Below are 18,039 nucleotides of genomic sequence, written 5' to 3' on the forward strand. Positions count from 1 at the left end.
GGAGATTCAATTAGTACATGCATTTCCAGTGCTAATAGTAGAACCACGTCTCTATTCCCCAGCAAATAAGCACCAACCCCCATCTGCACTGCCTCCTCTGACAGGGACCTTATCCCACCTCCTGGGAGCAAGTTCTTTCTCACATGAGCTGAAACCTACCGTTCCCCATGTTCTTCCTTCCCATGGTTCCCTGTCTAGTCTGCTCCCCTCCCAACCCTCACAGCCCCATCTCACATCCTTACAGCTTGGGGATAGTGACAGCTCCCTGAGGCTGCTCCACTCCAGGCTGAGCCGACTGAGCTCCTCCCAGGCCAGTGTGCCTGGCCGCCTGCTCTGTGCCTGCCCCAGGCTGCCCATGTCAGTCCTGCACTGGGGGGAGGGAGGGAGGTCTTAGCAGCCCAGAGCAAAGTGGGGCTCTAGAGACCAGGCCCCATAGAGCTGGGGTCACAGACACTTCCCGTCCCTATGGGAAGGGCTGCCCTACTCTGCCCCTGCTCCCACCCTGAGGCCTCTCTTATCTTGTCCCCTCCCTTCCCGGGCACCATCCACTGCTATCACTGTGGCATCAGTGACGGGACCTGGCTGGCCCTGCCCTTGCTATGTTACAGGAAAAAAATGGAAAATCCTCAGGTCCTTTGGGCATTCTCCGCCCCAGCTGGGCCAGCCTTGCTCTAACCCATCTGCAATGGCTTCTGCTCCCTCCTGGGCCCCCACACCCAAGACTAGTCATGCCACTGGGCTCCCCCAAACCCACCACGGACCTCCCGGCCTCCACCGTGGCCCCTCATCCAGCCCAACTCCACCGGCCTCAGCAGCCACAGGGAGCAGAAGAGAGGTCTGAGCTGGGAGCCAGGCTTGGAAATCTCCACCCTCTTGGTGAGTGTGATGGGGGTAAGGCCTTCTGAGTCTCAGTTTCAGGCTCCCATTGATGAATTGTGCCCAAGTAGGGAGGGGAGCCTCCAGCCGTACAGCAATTCCAAGGGCCACTCTCCCTGACAGGGCAGCACAGGCCAGGGGCGTTGCCAGGGTTAGCGCATAAATAGGCCAAGAAATAAACCTCAGCTTAAACTTGGGCCTTATACAAATGTCGATTCAACATGGATCACAGAACCTTTCAGAAATGGTGCCAAATGAAATAAGCCAGACACAAAAGAACAAATATTGTCTATGGTCCGCTTACATGGGGTACCCAGAGTGGTCAAATTCACAGAGTGGGCATTGGGGGCTCAGGGATGGAACATGGAGAATTAGTGTTTGATGGGTCAGAGTTTCAAGGTGGGAACATGGAAAACGTTCTGGAGATGGATGGTGGTGATGGTGCATTGCAACGTGAACCTGCTTGATGCCGGTAAACCATACAAATAAAAATGGGTAAAATGGTAAATTTTATGTCAAGTGTGTTTTAACTACAATTAAAAATAAAAAAGTACTGTAAAGCAAGTTTTGAAAAAGAAACATTTGTTAGCATTTAAAATAGTTAATTACTTATTCAATTAAAAAACAGATTATGAATTTAAATGCAAAAATGTAAAACTTTTACCAAAAAAACAGAGGGGAAAATTTTCGGGATCTAGAGCTGAGCAGAGAGTTCTTAGGCAACAGCGAAGGCACTTTTCATAAAAGTAAACATTGACAAATTGGACCCTAACAGGGCTAAAACCTTTTCCTCTGTGAAAAAACAAACAAAAAAAATGATTAAAAGTCAAGCAATAAACTGGCAAGAGATATTTTAAAATCACGGGTCTGGGAAAAGACTCGCCTCTAGGGTGGTCTTAACCTTCCTAATGCCGTGACCCTTTAATACAGTTCCTCATGTCGTGGTGACCCCCAACCATAAAATTATTTTCGTTGCTACTTCATAACCGTAATTTTGCTACTGTTATGAATCGTAATGTAAATATCTGATATGCAGGATGTATTTTCATTGTTACAAAGGGGTCGCGGCCCACAGGTTGAGAACCGCTGATCTAGAATATATCATCAAATGTCAAAGCTCAACAGTAAAAAAAAAAAAAAATCATTAGAAAATGGACACGATTCATAAAACAGACATGACACTGAGGACGATGGTACAGATGGCAAATAAGCAGAAGAAAACCACAGTGAGGGATAAAACACCTACTGGACTGGCAACAGTTTTTAAAAATGGTGATATCAACAAATGCTGGTGAGGATATGGAGAGACTGGATCACTTACACACCGCTGGTGGGAATGCAAAATGGCACAGCCACTCAGGGACACAGTTTGTCACATTCTTAAGACCCTAAACATATAGCCACTGTATACGGTTGTGTTGTTGGGGATTTGTCCCAGAGAAAGAGAACCTTATGTTCACAAAGAAACTTTTACACACATGCTCACAACAGCTTTATGTGTACTGGCCACAGCCTGCCAGCAACCCAAACACCTCTCAGCAGGTGAACGGCTAATCACACTGGTACATCTACACCATGAGAAGCAAGGTGGTGATAAAAAGGAGCACGCTACCGATACACACGGCAACCTGAATAACTCTCCAGGGCGTTGCGAGGAGTGAAAAGCAACTAATCTAAAAAAGTTACATACTGTATGATTCTACTCATGCACCCTTCTTAAAATGATGGAATGATTCAAATGGAGAAGAGATGAGTGGTGTTGGCACCAGAGGGGAAGGGAGAGAAGGAGGTGGGTGTGGTTAGGAAAGTGTCATGTGGGCGTCCTTGTGGGATCTGGATCTTGACCGTACCATCCTAGCTGTGAGATCGTCCTATACTTTGCAAACTGTTACCACTGGGGAAAACGGAGACAAGGATGCACAGGGGCTTTATGTATTCTTAAAACTGCATGCGAATGTATGATCATCTCAAGGTTAAGTTCAATTAAAAAATAAACCTTGTTAAATCTGACTTTGAGATAAACAATGGGCCAATATTGCATAGAACATTCTTAGACTAAAAAATTATCTGTCGTTTATCTCAAAGTCAAATTTACCTAGGAGTTCTGTATTCTATGTGGCAACCCTGCTCCTGGAAAATTCTCCCCAAGGAAGAGTGGACACTTGTCCTTTCATTCATTCACTAGACAAATATTTCCTGAGCACTTCTTATGTGCCTGACACTGTTCTAGGCCCCAGGATCCGGCTCTAAACCTCGGCCATCCCTACCCTCGTGAGCTGACTTTGTAGTGGGGGGTGAGAGAGCTGCACAATGAGATCATTTCATGCAGTGGTTTCACATGGAAAGTGACACGGAATGGGGTAGGGGGAGATGAGGTAGATGTTGGGCAGGGATGTCAGGGAGGGCCTGAGAAGACATCTGCATGGAGACTTGAAGGAAGAGAAGGGGCTGCCTATACAGAGGTTTGAGGGAATAGCAGTCTAGACAGATTAAAATAGCATGTGCAAAGGCCCTGCGGTGGGAACAAGCTTGGCCAACTCCAGGAGTGTGTGGTGGGAGGGTGGTGGGCAGAAGAGAGTAGCTAGAGATAAGGTTGATGTCCAGTGGCCCTGTGGATCCTCAGTCCTGACCCTTCCACATATCTCAGGTCTGGGAGACTCTTTTGAGACGAAAAGGAAGAAATCCCTACCATGGAAGAAATCAAAGACATTTGTGCAAGGCTGCCCCTGCTACAAGTGTCCCAGGTCCTGGCTGCAGGCCTTCCCTCTGCAAAGGCAAGAACCTAGATCTGTGGGGCAGATGTGGGGGGCACGGCAGCCTGAGGGAACCCCTCCAACCCCAATTGCCTGCCCTGGGCAGCACCTTCAGGCTGGGCGGGGCCTGGTTCCTTGGGCCTTCAACATACCACCAAGGACCACTCTATCTGGTCAAATATGCAAGTGGCACTCAGGACAGCAGAGAGGAGCATAGCTGAGCAGGCCTTATCTAGGCCCTGCCCCAGCTGCCAGGGGCTGGTTCTTCTGTCCCCTGACTCATAGGCCTGCCTGAGCCAGGGCAGGGGTGGGAATCCAGCTCCCAGGAGCACCCGGACCAGACGGGGCAGGGCAGGAAGGGACAAGACCAACACCCCTCCATGCGCAAGAGGCTGGGCAGGCACTGGGAGGTGACTTTTCACTCCGGTGGAATTCCATCACCCTGAGCTCACCTCCCTCGGAGCGAGAGATGCATTCCAGCAGGGGCCAGCCCCGTCCCAGCTGGGCCGCCATCCCCAGGGCTGCCTCTCCTGGGCTTAGTCACCACACTCCTGGCAAGGGCTGGCTGAGGGCCCTGCCTTCCACAAGGCCCCCGAATCCCCAGTGCACTTCACGCTCAGCGTACAGCAAGGCCTCAACAGCCTGGACGGCCAGGTACAATGCCTGTCCCTTGCCCAGGGGACCAGAGCTAGGAAAGAGCAGAGGCCAACTCAGAGCACAGGCTGGGATCCTCTGCACCCCGCTGGGGGACGTTTCACATACACACACTTCCAGGCACCTAGAAGGCCTGGATCCTCCTGGTTCTCCTCCCTCTCCCTCCTCCCTTGAGGCCTGGCACTCAAGGCCTGATAGCTCCTCCCTTCCCACGACCCTCCTGCCCCGAAGCCCGTTTGCCCAGGCTGTGGCTCAGGCTCTCCCACTCTCCTGCTTTAATCCTCCTACCCTGCAATCCTACAAACGCCAGGGCTTCCATTACCCCTCCTGCAGGTGGCTGCCAGGACGCAGCTCCAGCAACTCTCTCTCTAGAGTTGGGATTCAGGTGTTGGTGGCTCTGGGCATCCTGGCCCTGGCCCCCAGTATCTCCCAATCCCATATCCCAAAGTACCCTAATCATGTCCTCTAAAATTGATGTCCTCACCCCCAGGTCCCCATCCCAGTGAGGCACCCCTACACCCCGTACACCCCAAACACACCCCAAGGAGGATCCTGCCTGTTATGTTTCCTGCTACACACCTCACCCCAGCCCCTGTGGGATTAGAGACCAGTCATGGTCATGGCTCCTCCACTCCGTCCTCTGTCCCAGAGAGGCTTAGAAACCTGCCTGCACACTCCTCACCAAAGCTCCCTGTGGCATCTCAGCATAAGAGGAAGTCTTGCTCCTTGGCCTGGCACTCAAGGCCCCGCCCTCCCTGCAGCCTTATCACCCTCATCCCCCACCCTTGGCCATATCAAGACCCCCCACACCATGCTTTGCTAGGACTTCATGTTTTTTGTACACACTTGCTTCTGTCTGAACTACTCTCTTCCTTCTCACTGACTCAGCTTTCTGAAGGACTCCTACTTATCCTTCAAAGCCCTGCTGAGAGGTCCCTTCTTCCCCCCAGCAGTCTCCAGGATTCTCCAAGAGGAAACCACTCCTGCTCTGACTTCTTCTCTGCACCTTCTTGATGGCATTTCTCCTGCACTGTGTGGCCCTGAATCATAACCTTTGCTGCTCTTGCCTGACTCTCTCCCTAGACTGAGCATCTAGTCTTGAGCGAGAGAGCTGTAGGTGTCCATCTCCCCACTGCGCAAAACGTTGGAAAGAAAGGATGCAAAGCCACAAAGCTTCCACCATTGCAAGATTACAACACAATGCTTCTCTCCCTCCTAACCAAAGATCCAGGATTCCCACTCCACATGCTGGGATGTGAAACTAATATTCTGTCATCTCAACCTGAACAGTCTGTGATTTCAACCCCAAACCCTTATAATGCCAGTAGGGGAAACTATGATTCTAAAATCACCTCCCTAATAGGTATTTGCACCCTCCCCTGCTATTTTCTAACCTGACCGTTCTATGATTCACCCCTGAATGAGACAATGAGGGAACAGGGAAGCCTGGCCACTGGCAGCGGTGCCCCCACCTCCCTATCCCCAGGACCTGGATGTGCCTGCGAGGGCCCAAGCTGGAGACCTGTCCCGAAGTGTGTATTCTCCCTCCTCTGCCTGGTGAGTGGGTGGGCTCCGCTGCGGCCCTGGGGGCACCCCTCATCGGGTCTGCAGGAGGCACGTGGTGCACCCCTCCTTTACTACCCCTGCCCTCTTTTCTTTCTCACCAGCTACCAACAAGCCCCAGAGCCTGTGGTCAGGTTGAGTCTTGTCTCCCCGTGGCAGGAGTGAGGGAGCGGGTGGTAAACATGTCTGTGAGCTTTTAGGATGCTCAGCCAGGAGCAGCAGTGGGCAGCCCCATGGCTTTAAATAAATGTCACACTGCAGAAGCTGTCACCTGGCCATCTAGAACAAAGACAGGGTCATAGACCCAAGGGATAGATCAGGAAACAGAGGTCCAAAGAGAGGATGGAGCCCCAGCATCTGGTGACTTCCTTGCTCCCACCCATGTGGATCCACATCTGGGCTGAACGGTGAGGCCACTGACCTGAGTCCCTGAGTGCCCGCTGTGCCTCCTTTCCCACCTCCACTCACAAAGAGGCTGCCCTGGTGGCTGCCATCCCCATACACACTGAGGTATCCCCTGTTCTACCTCTTGGCTCAGGAAAACACTCAGTTGCTTTTCCAGGAAGCCACCCCCAAGTCCTCCCTAATCAGAAAGGGGCTGGTCAGCCAGAGGATGTGTGTCCCTCTGCTGGTCTCCCTGAGCTGAGAGGACTATTTCTGCTCAGAAACTCCAGGTCAGACCAGCCTGCTCTCTATCCAGGCCTCTCTGCTGACCCAGCTCGGGGCCTCCCTCTGCCTAATAAGGGTCTGTCTCTGTGACTTTTGCACTTCTGCTGCAGAACCACCAGTGGCTCCCCAGTGACTACAGATGCTCACCTGCTCACCCATCCATGCTTATAGAGTCTCTAGAGGGCAGTCCAGAGTGCACGTGGGACTCAGACCCCAGGTTCTTGTCCTCAGCCAGCTTTCAGTCTACATAGAGAAGGCCACAGAACAAGGCACCCTCCCCCAAGTCTAGGAAGTGAAAGGGAAGCTTCTCTGAGGAGAGGCCATCATGGCTGAAACTTGGCTGGTAAGGAGAAGGCAGCCACAGGGCGATCTGGGTACAGACACAAGGCTCTGCTTCCTTATGTGAGCCTGCCGGGCCACCCCAGCTGTGGTTACTCTTCCAGGGACCCCGAGACCAGCCAGAGTGGGGACCTGACCTGGCCCCAGGCTCTATCTCTGCGCCTTGGTCCACTCCCTTGCCATCAGACCTGGGTTGCCTTCACCTGTCTTCTCTGCCAAATTTCATTCACCTTTTGGGGTCCATGTCCTCCAGGAAGCCCAATGAGGACAGGCCAATGACCTCTGACAGCTCCGGTGTCTGTGTCACCCACAGGTGACAGGCTTGGTAACACGACTCTGTGGCAGCAGGTGTCTCAGGCCTGGTGCTGCAGGTGGCTCATGGGACACCACCTCACCCACCCTGAACCTGACTCATCACAGGCCGCGTGTTACTCTCTCCTCTAATTCTTACCAAGGTCCAACCAGGCAGTTACAAATGAGGAAACTGAGACTGAGAGAGGAAAGCCACTTGTCTTCCTTTTGTCTGCCTTCAGGGCTTGAGAGCTTTAAGGGCAGGAGGAAGTCTGTAACCTGTGCCCTGCAGAGTGGTCTGACCCCAGAAACACGGAGGAAGGAGCCACTGAGAACCTGCAGGGATGTGCCACCATGGGCAGGAGCTCCCAGACCTAGGATGGGATAGTCAGGGCCCTGTAATCTACCCCTGGGCATCATCTGGAGCAGGACAGGTGAGTGACTCACCATGGCCACCTGGAAGGTTCTGCGGAGAGGAGGGGGGACAGCCTGCTTGGCCCCTCCCAAGGATGAGCGTTCACATCTGTCCCTCTTTCCATCTCTCTGAGTAACATCCAATTTGTCTTAATGGAGGCTCAGTTATCCAACCTCCCCAGTACCTGACAAGCTTCACGCCACACACAAATCCTGACCAGTGGCAGAGTGATGCCAGAGTCAAGCAGAGCCAGCCTAGGGGCAGAGCCCTGTGGTTCGCCCCCACACACCCAACAGCAGAGGTTACAAACAAGCTGTTTGGCAGGCTCTCTGCAGAGCCGCCCGGCTGCCCGCCCTGGCTGCCTACCTTTCGGCCTGCCTCGTTATTGTGTAAGTTCATGAGAGTCCGGGCATTCTGCTTGATCTCCCGGGCATCCACAAAGACCTTGGCGAAGCCGATGCCGTAGCGGATGTCGGCAGAGCAGCCACCCCACTTCCAGCCCTCGTCCCGGTGGTACTGGCCTTGCTTCTCCTTGTCGCAGCCGCAGTCGCTGAGGTTACCCTGGGTACAGGCAGCTGTGATGGCGTGGGCCACGCCGGCGGCAATGATGGCGTAGGTAAAGGCAGCCTCCCGGCTCCCTGGGAGGAGGAGAGAGGAGAGGAAAGTCTGGGTCAGGCCCTGGGCATCAGTGAGGAGGCTGGGCCTCTCTGCCAGGGGTGGTCGAGCTCAACACGATGGCCCCCTAGGGCTTAACTGATCCCCCATTCCTGACTTCCAACAAACCTCCCTCTCGGGGTGATGACCTGAGCACCCCCATGAGGCAGATACCCATTTGATCCCCAATCCCTGGAGGAATAGGCTGGGTAGTGGAGGAGCAAGGCACGTGGGCTGGTTATCCAGGCACCATTAGGATAGATGGAGGGACCCCCATCCCCCACAGCCTGTCCACTCCCCATTGCCGCCGAGGTCACTCCGCATGACCATGTGAAGCAGCATGGCGCCTGCAGAGTGCACTTGCTCTGGAGCCAGAGGCCTGAGTTTACAGCCTGGGAACATCAATTCCTGGCTCTGCGACTTGGCCACAGACGACCTCTCCCTGAGCTTCAGTCTCTGGGGCTGTAAAATAGAGATGCACCAATAGCACCCTGCCCATGCCAATGATGGGAAACAAGAAGAGTCCATCAGGGTGGTCAGCCCCGTGCTGGGCTCACGGTCCTGCCACTGCCTGACACCATAGTTCTTGTTCTCGTGGCCACTGTTGTTCCTGCTATGTGTCACCTATTCTAGATGTCCATCCTCTCTCTTGCTCTGTGGCTCATGAGACTGTGAAGGGGTCCTAAACAGCCAGGGTGCAGGAGGCAGAACCCTGGGCAGGAGTCACTTGTGCAAAGACAATGCTGCCACCTGGGCCCTTAGCTTCTCTGGGCCTCAGTCTCCCCACCTGCAAAATAGGTTCAAGAGCAGTGTCTGCTTCCTGGGGTGAAGACTGACCAAGGCCATCTATGGGAAGTCCTACACGTGGTAGGGGCCTTAAGCAGGCACTCTGCAGGTTACTCTCATGGTCAGGGTGGGTCTCAGGGATGGCACTGGGGGGAAGAGGCCCCTTAGATTGTAGGCAAAATGAGGTGAGGGGAAGGTGTTTCAGGATGCTGGGATGCAGACGGCTGAAGCAGCGGGTGATGAGGTGGATGAGGTGACCTCCAAGTTGCTGAGCCCCAGGTCATTCTGACCCACCCACCTCCTCTTCCTCCTGTGGCCTTCGGCCAGGCTGCCAAACAACAATGACAACTACAACCAAAAAAAAAAAAAAAACAACCAACGTGGCTCGGTGCCTATAGCTCAGCAGCTGGGGCGCCAGCCACATACACCGGAGCTAGTGGGTTCGAATCCAGCACGGGCCCGCCAAACAACAATGACAACTACAACCAAAAAAAAAAAAAAAAATAGCCAGATGTTGTGGCAGGCACCTGTAATCCCAGCTACTCAGGAGGCTGAGGCAAGAGAATCACCTAAGCCAAAGAGATGGAGGTTGTTGTGAGCTGTGATGCCATGGTGCTCTACCAAGGACGACAAAATGACACTCTGTCTCATAAAAAAAAAAGAACTGAAACTAGACCTGTGGCAGGCACCTGTAGTCCCAGCTGCTTGGGAGGCTGAGGCAAGAGAATCGCTTAAGCCCAAGAGCGGGAGGTTGCTGTGAGCTGTGACTCCACAGCACTCTACTGAGGGCCACATAGTGAGACTGTGTCTCAAAAAAAAAAAAAAAAGAAAAGAACAAAGAAACAAACAATCTGTGCCCCAGTCCCACAGCTGCTCTCTGACTTGCAGGACATAGGCCTGTCCACCTGCTGGACTGGCCGGCTTTGCTCTGGTGTCCCATGCCATCCCCCCAAGGCCGCCCTGCTCACATGGACATTGGAGGCAGACGCTTAAGCTGCAATCCCAGGTTTGCCATTTACTGACTGTGCCTTGAGTGAGTTCCTTCCCCATTTAGAACCTCAGTTTCCTTGTTTACCTGTAGGAGCTACTGAGAAGGTGCAGGAAAGGGGCCTATGAAATGCAGAAACCTGTAGCCCAGAGCCCTTCTTAGCATACCTGGGAGTGGATGTGAGGGGGGTGCTGCCTCCGCCCTCTCGCCCCAACTCTGGGGACTTAGAAAGTGAAGAGTTTGATTACTTGGGCACCTGCTGGGTTCCCAGCTCTCTGCATTTATCTTCTACTTGGTATGAGGAGCCATATCTGGGTACCATGCGTCCACTGAGGGCCTGGCAGAGCAGGGACAGGAGATCATGGACAGCACTGCACAGGTGCCACTGCTGGTCTGGATATAAAACCCAAGAATGCCTTTATTATATGCAATCAAGATGTGTTGTGTGACATCTACGGAAGCTGGGCTGGCCACATGCTAGAGACAGAATGGATAGCAGGGAACAGGGGAACGGGATGTGGGCATCCTGTGCTGCTGTGCTGCTCGCCACTAGGCAAGACATCGGAAAGGTCTTGATGGATAGCCCCCCAAGGAAAGGGCAGATGAGGAAACTCTGCACTCCAATCCTCCAGCAAAGCTAGACTTTGAGCAAGCAGGCCTGTCTCAGCCAGAGCAGGAGCTGGTGGGCTGGGGAGGGGGAGTTTGGGATCTGCAGGAATAGTTACATTCCTGCCTTTACACAGATTTGAGGTTCATCCCAAAGTTCATCCCCTTGCATGCTCCGAGGTCTCCAAGGCAAGTGGGAAGACTTACCCCAGTCTAGTGATTCCAGAGACCCCTAGAGGAGGAGAGGCAGGGTCCCCCACCCTGGGTACAAGTTAGAATGCCAGAGTATCAAATGCACAAGAAACCAAGACACTGGCTAGGTCCTTAAGAACGTCAGCAAGGAGAACAACCAGCTGGAGAGCAGGGGTTGGGGGCGTCTCTGTTCCATTGCTTTCAGGCTGTGTGACCTTGGGTGAAACACATAACATCTCTGTGCTCTAGTTCCTCCACTGTAAACTGAGGTGATAACAGTGCCCACATTATTATGGTGGTTGGGAGGACTAGAAAGAACTAACAACGGTAAACAACTTAGCAAAGAGCTTGGCGTGAGAAAGTGGTCCCAGATGCTAGAGTTTCACCATTTTCTGTTGATGACAGTGGTAACAGTTTCTCACAAGAGGGCTCAGAGGTAAGGAGCAGAGGTCTTCATTTGTCTTTACAGACAGCTGAAGAAACTGAAGCCAAGAGGAAAGGTCATACCTGCCCAGGACACCTAGCTGGTGGGCAGCAGAGCTGCGCTGCAGACCTGGCCTCTGGGTACCCCATACAGACCCAGGATTGAATGACTCTAAGGTATAGTAGGCAGTCACCACTGCAGCTGCAGCAGCTGGAAGGTGACTGTGAATGGAGTGTGCGGGGTGAGCAGGGGCGGGGCCTGACCTGTGCTTTCTGCGAGCAGGGCCGAGGCCAGGGTGGGGGACTGCTAGCTCAACACTCTTGGTAATCATTTTATATGCCCCCTGCTCTACCCCTAGGCAGGTGACTGTCCCCATGTCTCTCTGAATCTGCTGAGCAGCACCTGACCATCCAGATGGTGCAGACTGGATAACTAGCTCCAGACTTGTTCCTAACACACCCCTCTCGTCTTACCCCCTGCCCCCCCCCAGGTGGGGTGGCTGCTGTACCCTGGGACTCATTAACTTCCCCAAGTTCCAGGTAGACCCGGGCTACTTGAAGTCTTGTCAGGTTCCACAACCTCAGTACCCACTGCTTCCAAGAAGTGAAGGCCTGCAGCCACGGGGCTGAGAAACGAGGGGCTGTCATTCTTGGCTTTAGGGCTCTCAGAGACCCAGGTGAGTAGCACCTACCCCGTAGGTAAGGGCTGATAAAGTCCAACTCTTTGGGACTCTGAGGAATTTCTATTGACCTTTGCCATTAACTCTGACATTGGCCCTGCCAAATAACATTCGAGAGGGACCCTCCAATCCCCACCCCTCACTGACCACTAGGAAACTGCCCTGGGCTTCTGCTGGCTGTGTGGCTTCTGAGAAATGGGAACAGAACAGCATGCATGCCTCTGAGTGAATGGACTCACAGAATGAGGCGTTGGTGCTGAGCACAGTGCCTGGACATTCTAAGTGTTTAGCAAACATCAGCTGCTGCCACTGCTATTACACAACTCTCATTGGGTCCCATTCCAGCCTCAGTCTTTATGCTCCGCATACTCCACCAGGTCCCAAAGGACAAGGCAGCCCCAGGCAGAGACAAGTATGTGGGGGCTGTTCTTGTGTCTTGTCTGCCCAGCCAAACGTCGGGTTCATAAGGTGGCAGAGGCCATGTCTTTCTTGCTCCCTGCCTCCAAGGAGAGCAATAATGTGTAAGGGATGAGCCAGATCTGAGCCCCAGTTTCAACCTTGCTAGGAGCTGCATAACCTTGGAAAAGACTTTTAGCCTCTCTGAGCCTCTGTTTCCTCATATGTTAATAGCACCCACCCGATAGGAAGCAGTAGCTGTCACCTGGCACCTAGAAGATGCTGAAATAAAGGGCAGTGTGTGTTATGACTATTGTAACTGATGACATCATGGGTACTGTTGCAAGTACAGTGAGTCCCTGTTAGTCTTCCCCATGGCCCTATTGCTACCTGCCACTGTTCTTTTTATTTTTAGAGACAGAGTCTCACGATGTTGCCCAGTTTGGAATGACACGGTGGCACGACCATAGCTCACTGTAACCTCAAACTCCCAAGCTCAGGAACCTCCCCCCCACCCCCCGCCTCAGCCTCCCAAGTACACTGGGACTACAGGCACCTGCCACCACGCTGGCTGCTTCCTGTCATCTTTGACTCATCTATCTGTTTATTGTCTGTTTGTGTAGCAGCCCCATTGTCCATCCCTCCTGTACCTCTGCAATATAATTTCCCTGAAGACAAGCACTTAGTCGTGGTCCTCGCTGGTCACTTCAGGGCCTGGCGCATTGTAAGTACTTAATAAACATCAGCAGAATGAATAAATAAATGAAAGAATGCTCCCAACAGTGGCCAGCAAGCATGAAGTCTTCACTGAGTGCTTTTATCTGCCAGGCTTAGTGCTAGAAGAGAATCCTTATCTATTCCTTAGGAAAATAACCCCTCAAGGGAGATAATAACAGCATCCCTATTTTGCAGATGAAGAAACTGAGGCTCAGAGAAGACCTGACCACACAGGTGTGATGAACTCTGGCCCCTGACAGCCCATCTCCTGGCCATATAGCTGGATAATATGCCCCATGGAGTTAGCCTGTGGGTTGGGGACTTTTTTCAGGGGGTGATGGTAAAGGGTGGAGAGAAAGGAACTTCTGTTGAGCACCTACTGTGCTCAGCTCACTGTGCAGTATATTGCAAAATCCCCAGTGGTAAATACCATTCTCCATAATTTCACAGCTGAGGAAATGAAAGCTCTAAAAATTGAAATGATTTACCATGAAATTAAATTACAGTGATTTACCCACCTAGAAACCAGCCAGAACTGAATTCAAGGCCCAAATTGGGCAATGTCCTTCCTCAGCCCTACCCCACCTCCCTTCCTTGGAACCCCAGTACACTGGAAGCCCCCTAGTGAGAGAAAGATTCCTCTGGCTTCATGTATTGGTTCTCGCATTTATTTCTGTCAAGAGTTAGCACTTGGTTGTCACCAGATAAAATTGGTCAGTAAGCGGTGCGGCAGACGCATTCAAATCGGAGGGCTTGCTAAGCTGAGGATGAGGTTTGGTGGTGGAAAGAAAGTAGAAAAGAATCCCGAAATAAAAAATCTCAGATGCTCGGGATAAGGGTTGTCTTAAACTCCATCCATCCACACCCTCCTCACTTTCCCCGGGTGGGTGGGGAAACTGAGGTTCAGAGTGGTGAGGAGCCTTGCCCAGGAAGAGCCGGATGCAAACCCAAGGTCACATGCTGTCCTCAGCCTCTCCAGAAGACTCCCCTGGACCCTAACCACACTCACTAGAACGTCCTTCTCTCAGCTGCCTGGGGAAGCCCCTCCAGTTGGGAAATTTCTTAAATGCCATCTCTTTTGCCTCTCAGAAGATACCTGCAAGGGGGTTTCTAAAACCATTGTTTCATTGCTGCAGAGAAGGAATGAGATGATATACCTAAGAGCATATAGTTAATGAAAAGCATAGCAAACTCTTACATGATGCCTGCTATTTACCAGGCTCTCTTCTAAGCAATCAACTTAATCTTGGCAACAGTGCTATGAGGCGTGGACTGTTATCTCCATTTTACAGATGTGGACACTGAGACCCAGAGACACAATGTAACCTGTGGGGATTTACACGCAGTCAGGCTCCAAGGTCTGACCACTCTCCTGCTGTGACTCACTCCTGCCAACAATCACCCCCAGATATTCCACACGAACCCGGTGAGTGGGCACTGGGCGTGGCCATCACTGACTATGCAGGGACAGACTCACCCTGAAAAACTTGTCTCTCCCCACTGCCCAGGAGCAGAGGAAGCTCCATCAAATCCTGCCCTCCCTCCACTTCCTTCACCAAGCCATCCATTCCTTCACTGGACAGGTATTTCCTCAGCACCTACTATGTGCCAGGCACTGTGTTAGGGGCTGGAGAAACTGAGATGACATGTCTTTGCCCTCATGGCAGCAAGATCTTGTCACTTGGTGCCAATCAAGGACTTCAGAGAACGTAAGACAGGGCAGTGATGCAGATAGAGGTATCTGGGGCAGGGATTTCTAAGCAGGAAAGACACGAGGCTCTCTGGGAGGACAGACAGCTCCAGGCCAAGGGGCAGCCAGAGTGATGGCTGCAGAGGTGGTGCAGCCAGCCGGTGGCAGAAGGTGAGCCACAGGGGCATGGGAGAAAGGGAGGCTATGGAGGAGGGCAGTGGTGGGTCCTGCCAGCTCACAGCATCCTCTCTCCAGAATCAGAGAACAGACCTCTAAAGTTATAGACATAAAGCCCAGGGGTCCCTCCTACAATGGTAGGTTCAAGGAGGATGGGAGACTTGCCCAATGTCACCAGTGACTCAGCAAGACCAGAGGATTGAACCACAGTCTCCTGGCTCCCAGTATGGGGTTTCCACCTTTACCACCACCACACCCTCCTTAACTCTGAATCCATCCATATCTCCAGGAAGAGTCTCCACCCAGAGGCCCAGGGAACAGCCTCACTGGGACATCCCAGGTGATTTCAGCTCATTGAGCCTCTCAGTCCTTCCTCTCTTCTTATTCAGTTGGGTGACTGAGCAAGGTCTCTGTCTCCCCTGGTCTCAGCTTCCCCATCTGTGAAATGGGAACCTTATCGTCAAGTTGCCATAAAGTTAAATGTGTTAAGAGCCCTTGGAGGTGCTGAATAAAGAACAGTGAGTGTTATCACGGGGATGGAAATGGGGGGCCCAGCTGACACCCCCCATGGTTTCAGCTCCACAATGGTCCTGGCAGGTACAGAGGAAATAAACTGATGTCCAAGCCTGCCTGAAAGATTCCATTCCACCGCCCTGTGTAGCCACTGTAAATGGTTTGCACCGGAATATTATCTGGGTGTATTTACGGTATCTTACTGGAAACCACAAAGTGCATTGTATCTTTTTTTTCTTTTGCTATTTAAAGCCAATGGGTCAGAGAGCAAGCAATCTGCAGTGACACACCCTGAAATATATGATGATTTGGAAAATACACAGATGGAAAAAGGTTGCTCTTGCCAGCCCGGTGGCATGGCAGCTCACAGCCCCTCTGGACTCAGAATGCCACATGGCCTTTCTCTGTCCAGAGGAACCAGGTCACCTCTCAATGAGGCTGGAAGATTTGGGAGTGCAGGGAGCCTGTGTCTGGGCTGAGCCTGGTAGGGAGACTGGAGGGCCATATGCAGCCTCCACCTTTCTCTCCACTCAGTGGTCTCTATTCCCTCTGAACAAGGCCAGAGCACATGGCTGACCGTCTGACAGTGGTCAAAGACAGCTCCTTCCTGACTCAGGCCTTTGCATAGGCTGTTCCCTCAGCTTGGAAATACCCTTCCTTCCCACCCCCACCCTCTGAGCCCTAAAGGCCACTAAACGTGGACCCACATCCTGGCCCCTCTTTCCAGCAGCAAGACCTTGGATATGTCAATTTACCTCTTAAGGCCTCAGTTTCCTCATTTGTAAAGTGGGAAATAATAAACACTCCTTATGCAGAATAATAAAATATCTGCCTCGAATGTTGTTTAGAGGATTAAATAAACCAGCGTGTGAGAGAGACTCTGGCCATGCCCAGTAAGCTGTAAGCACTATTGGTCAGGACCACATCCATCAAGCCAGGGGTCCCAAGCCCCCTCCTCTGAGGGTTTGCCTCATAACTCTTCCCTCTATTTGCAGCCCAGCACCTTATCCATCCTTATTTTGTATTGAAATGGATTATCAGTGGAGACTTGGATTACTTATCTGTGAAGCCTCAATGGTTGAATGAATGTATGGATGGATGTGGGTGTGAAAGCAAGTGAGTGTGTGTGTGTGTGTGTGAGTCTGTCTGTCTGTCTACCATATGAAAGCTGGAAAGAGAACGTTATAACAAAAGACTCATCTCAAAGAATAGTGTCAGGAGAGCTAAAACCCAGGATGAACTGAGGCTTGCAAAAAAAATGCAAACGAGACAAAAAGTCCTTTGTTAGCTGTGTTTGAAGCAAGAATAGGGAAAGAATAGGTCTTTGCTTGGGCAAGATGGTGTATTGTTAAGAAATGGCAGAGAGAAAGTGGAGCTGGCCCGCCCCTTGCTTCTGTCCCTGTCTGTGGAAGGGTCTTCAAGTCCACCCTTCCAAGCATTGATCAGCCCACCAGACATAGGCTCTGAGATGTGCTCACAGCTCAAGATGGCCACAGAGATGGAACTCTGAGCCCAGTCACCTAGGGAGAGGAGGCAGATGCTCACGTGACTGCTCGAGAGAAGTGTTGACAAATTTGACGGAAGCAGAGCCCAAAAATGCATCAAAGTTTCCCGGTTTGCAGACAGAGAAGGGTGGATTCCAGGGGCTCAATCCTAGATCATCTGCCCATCCCTGGAAAAATTCTGGCAGGGGGGGTACCAAACAGGAGGTTGCAAAGCATGTGGAAAAGAAGGCAGCCATCCCCAGAGCATAGGTCAGGAAGTCACCATTTCTTTGTCCATGATAATGCTGGAGACATGGCACATTTCTATGTGTGCGAAGAATTTGCTTATCTTCCTGCATCCTGCCTCTCCTCTGATTAAATCCCTCAAACAAGTCCCCTGCCAAGCAACCCCCCTGAGCCTGGTGCCCCAAACTCTGCAGATCTCTTGGCCCCACCTCTTTCTCCATCATTGCCCGCCCTTCCTACCCCACATCCTAGAGTCTCCCGTGCAAAGCTGCCCCAGGTCCCCAGGACTTCTCTCTGGGACATACTGCAAAGCCTTTCCTGTTTCCCCTCCTGAGCCGTGGACAGTCCCTACTGCCGGCAGCTTCTGAGCTCATCCTCCCAGGGTCTCTCCTCTTCCACCAGGCCCCAGAGCACATTTCTGCCCCTGTGTGTCCTGTCAGACATTGAGCACCCCAGGCATAGCCCCCAGCCAATTCATCTACAATTCACCAGCATCTACTCTGCAGAGAGTCTAATAAATACCTGTGGGATGGGGGTGTGAATAAACGGGTGAGCATTTACACAAATTTAACCAAATACACCAGGAAAAAAGAAAATGCTACACCCTTACATTTTGGATTCGTATTATTCATTCTACACAGTGCAGCCCTGTATGTACCCTGTGTTGTACACTGCATGGACTGTTCTCCTGCACTGGTACAGAAAACCAGGTATTCTGAGTTTTATTCATGATTGAAGGGACTTTTAAGGGTAAGGTGCACTAGACTAGATTTCACTGTCTGTGTCAATGTCAGAGCTAGGATGTGCCTCTTCTGTACCCTTGGGGAGAGATACTGATGTTGAGGGAGGGGTGTGTGTGTGTGGGGGGGGCATACACTTTTTGGTGGATTCCAGGTTGGCCCCCAAACCACATTTTGAGGACAGTCA

The 18,039-nt window shown here is 52.0% G+C and overlaps 1 protein-coding gene across 1 annotated transcript in view; it reads right to left on the reverse strand.

Annotated features, from left to right (window-relative positions):
• The window catches only part of WNT7A (Wnt family member 7A), a 57,180-nt gene that overhangs the window by 27,447 nt on the left and 11,694 nt on the right, over nt 1–18,039 (reverse strand). Inside the window, exon 3 of the mRNA XM_053599884.1 lies at nt 7,927–8,198. Coding sequence (XP_053455859.1) covers nt 7,927–8,198 — 272 coding nt within the window. The remainder of the gene's footprint in view (nt 1–7,926; nt 8,199–18,039) is intronic.

Source organism: Nycticebus coucang, chromosome 8, assembly GCF_027406575.1.
Source record: "Nycticebus coucang isolate mNycCou1 chromosome 8, mNycCou1.pri, whole genome shotgun sequence".
In the NCBI taxonomy this organism is placed as follows: Eukaryota; Metazoa; Chordata; class Mammalia; order Primates; family Lorisidae; genus Nycticebus; species Nycticebus coucang.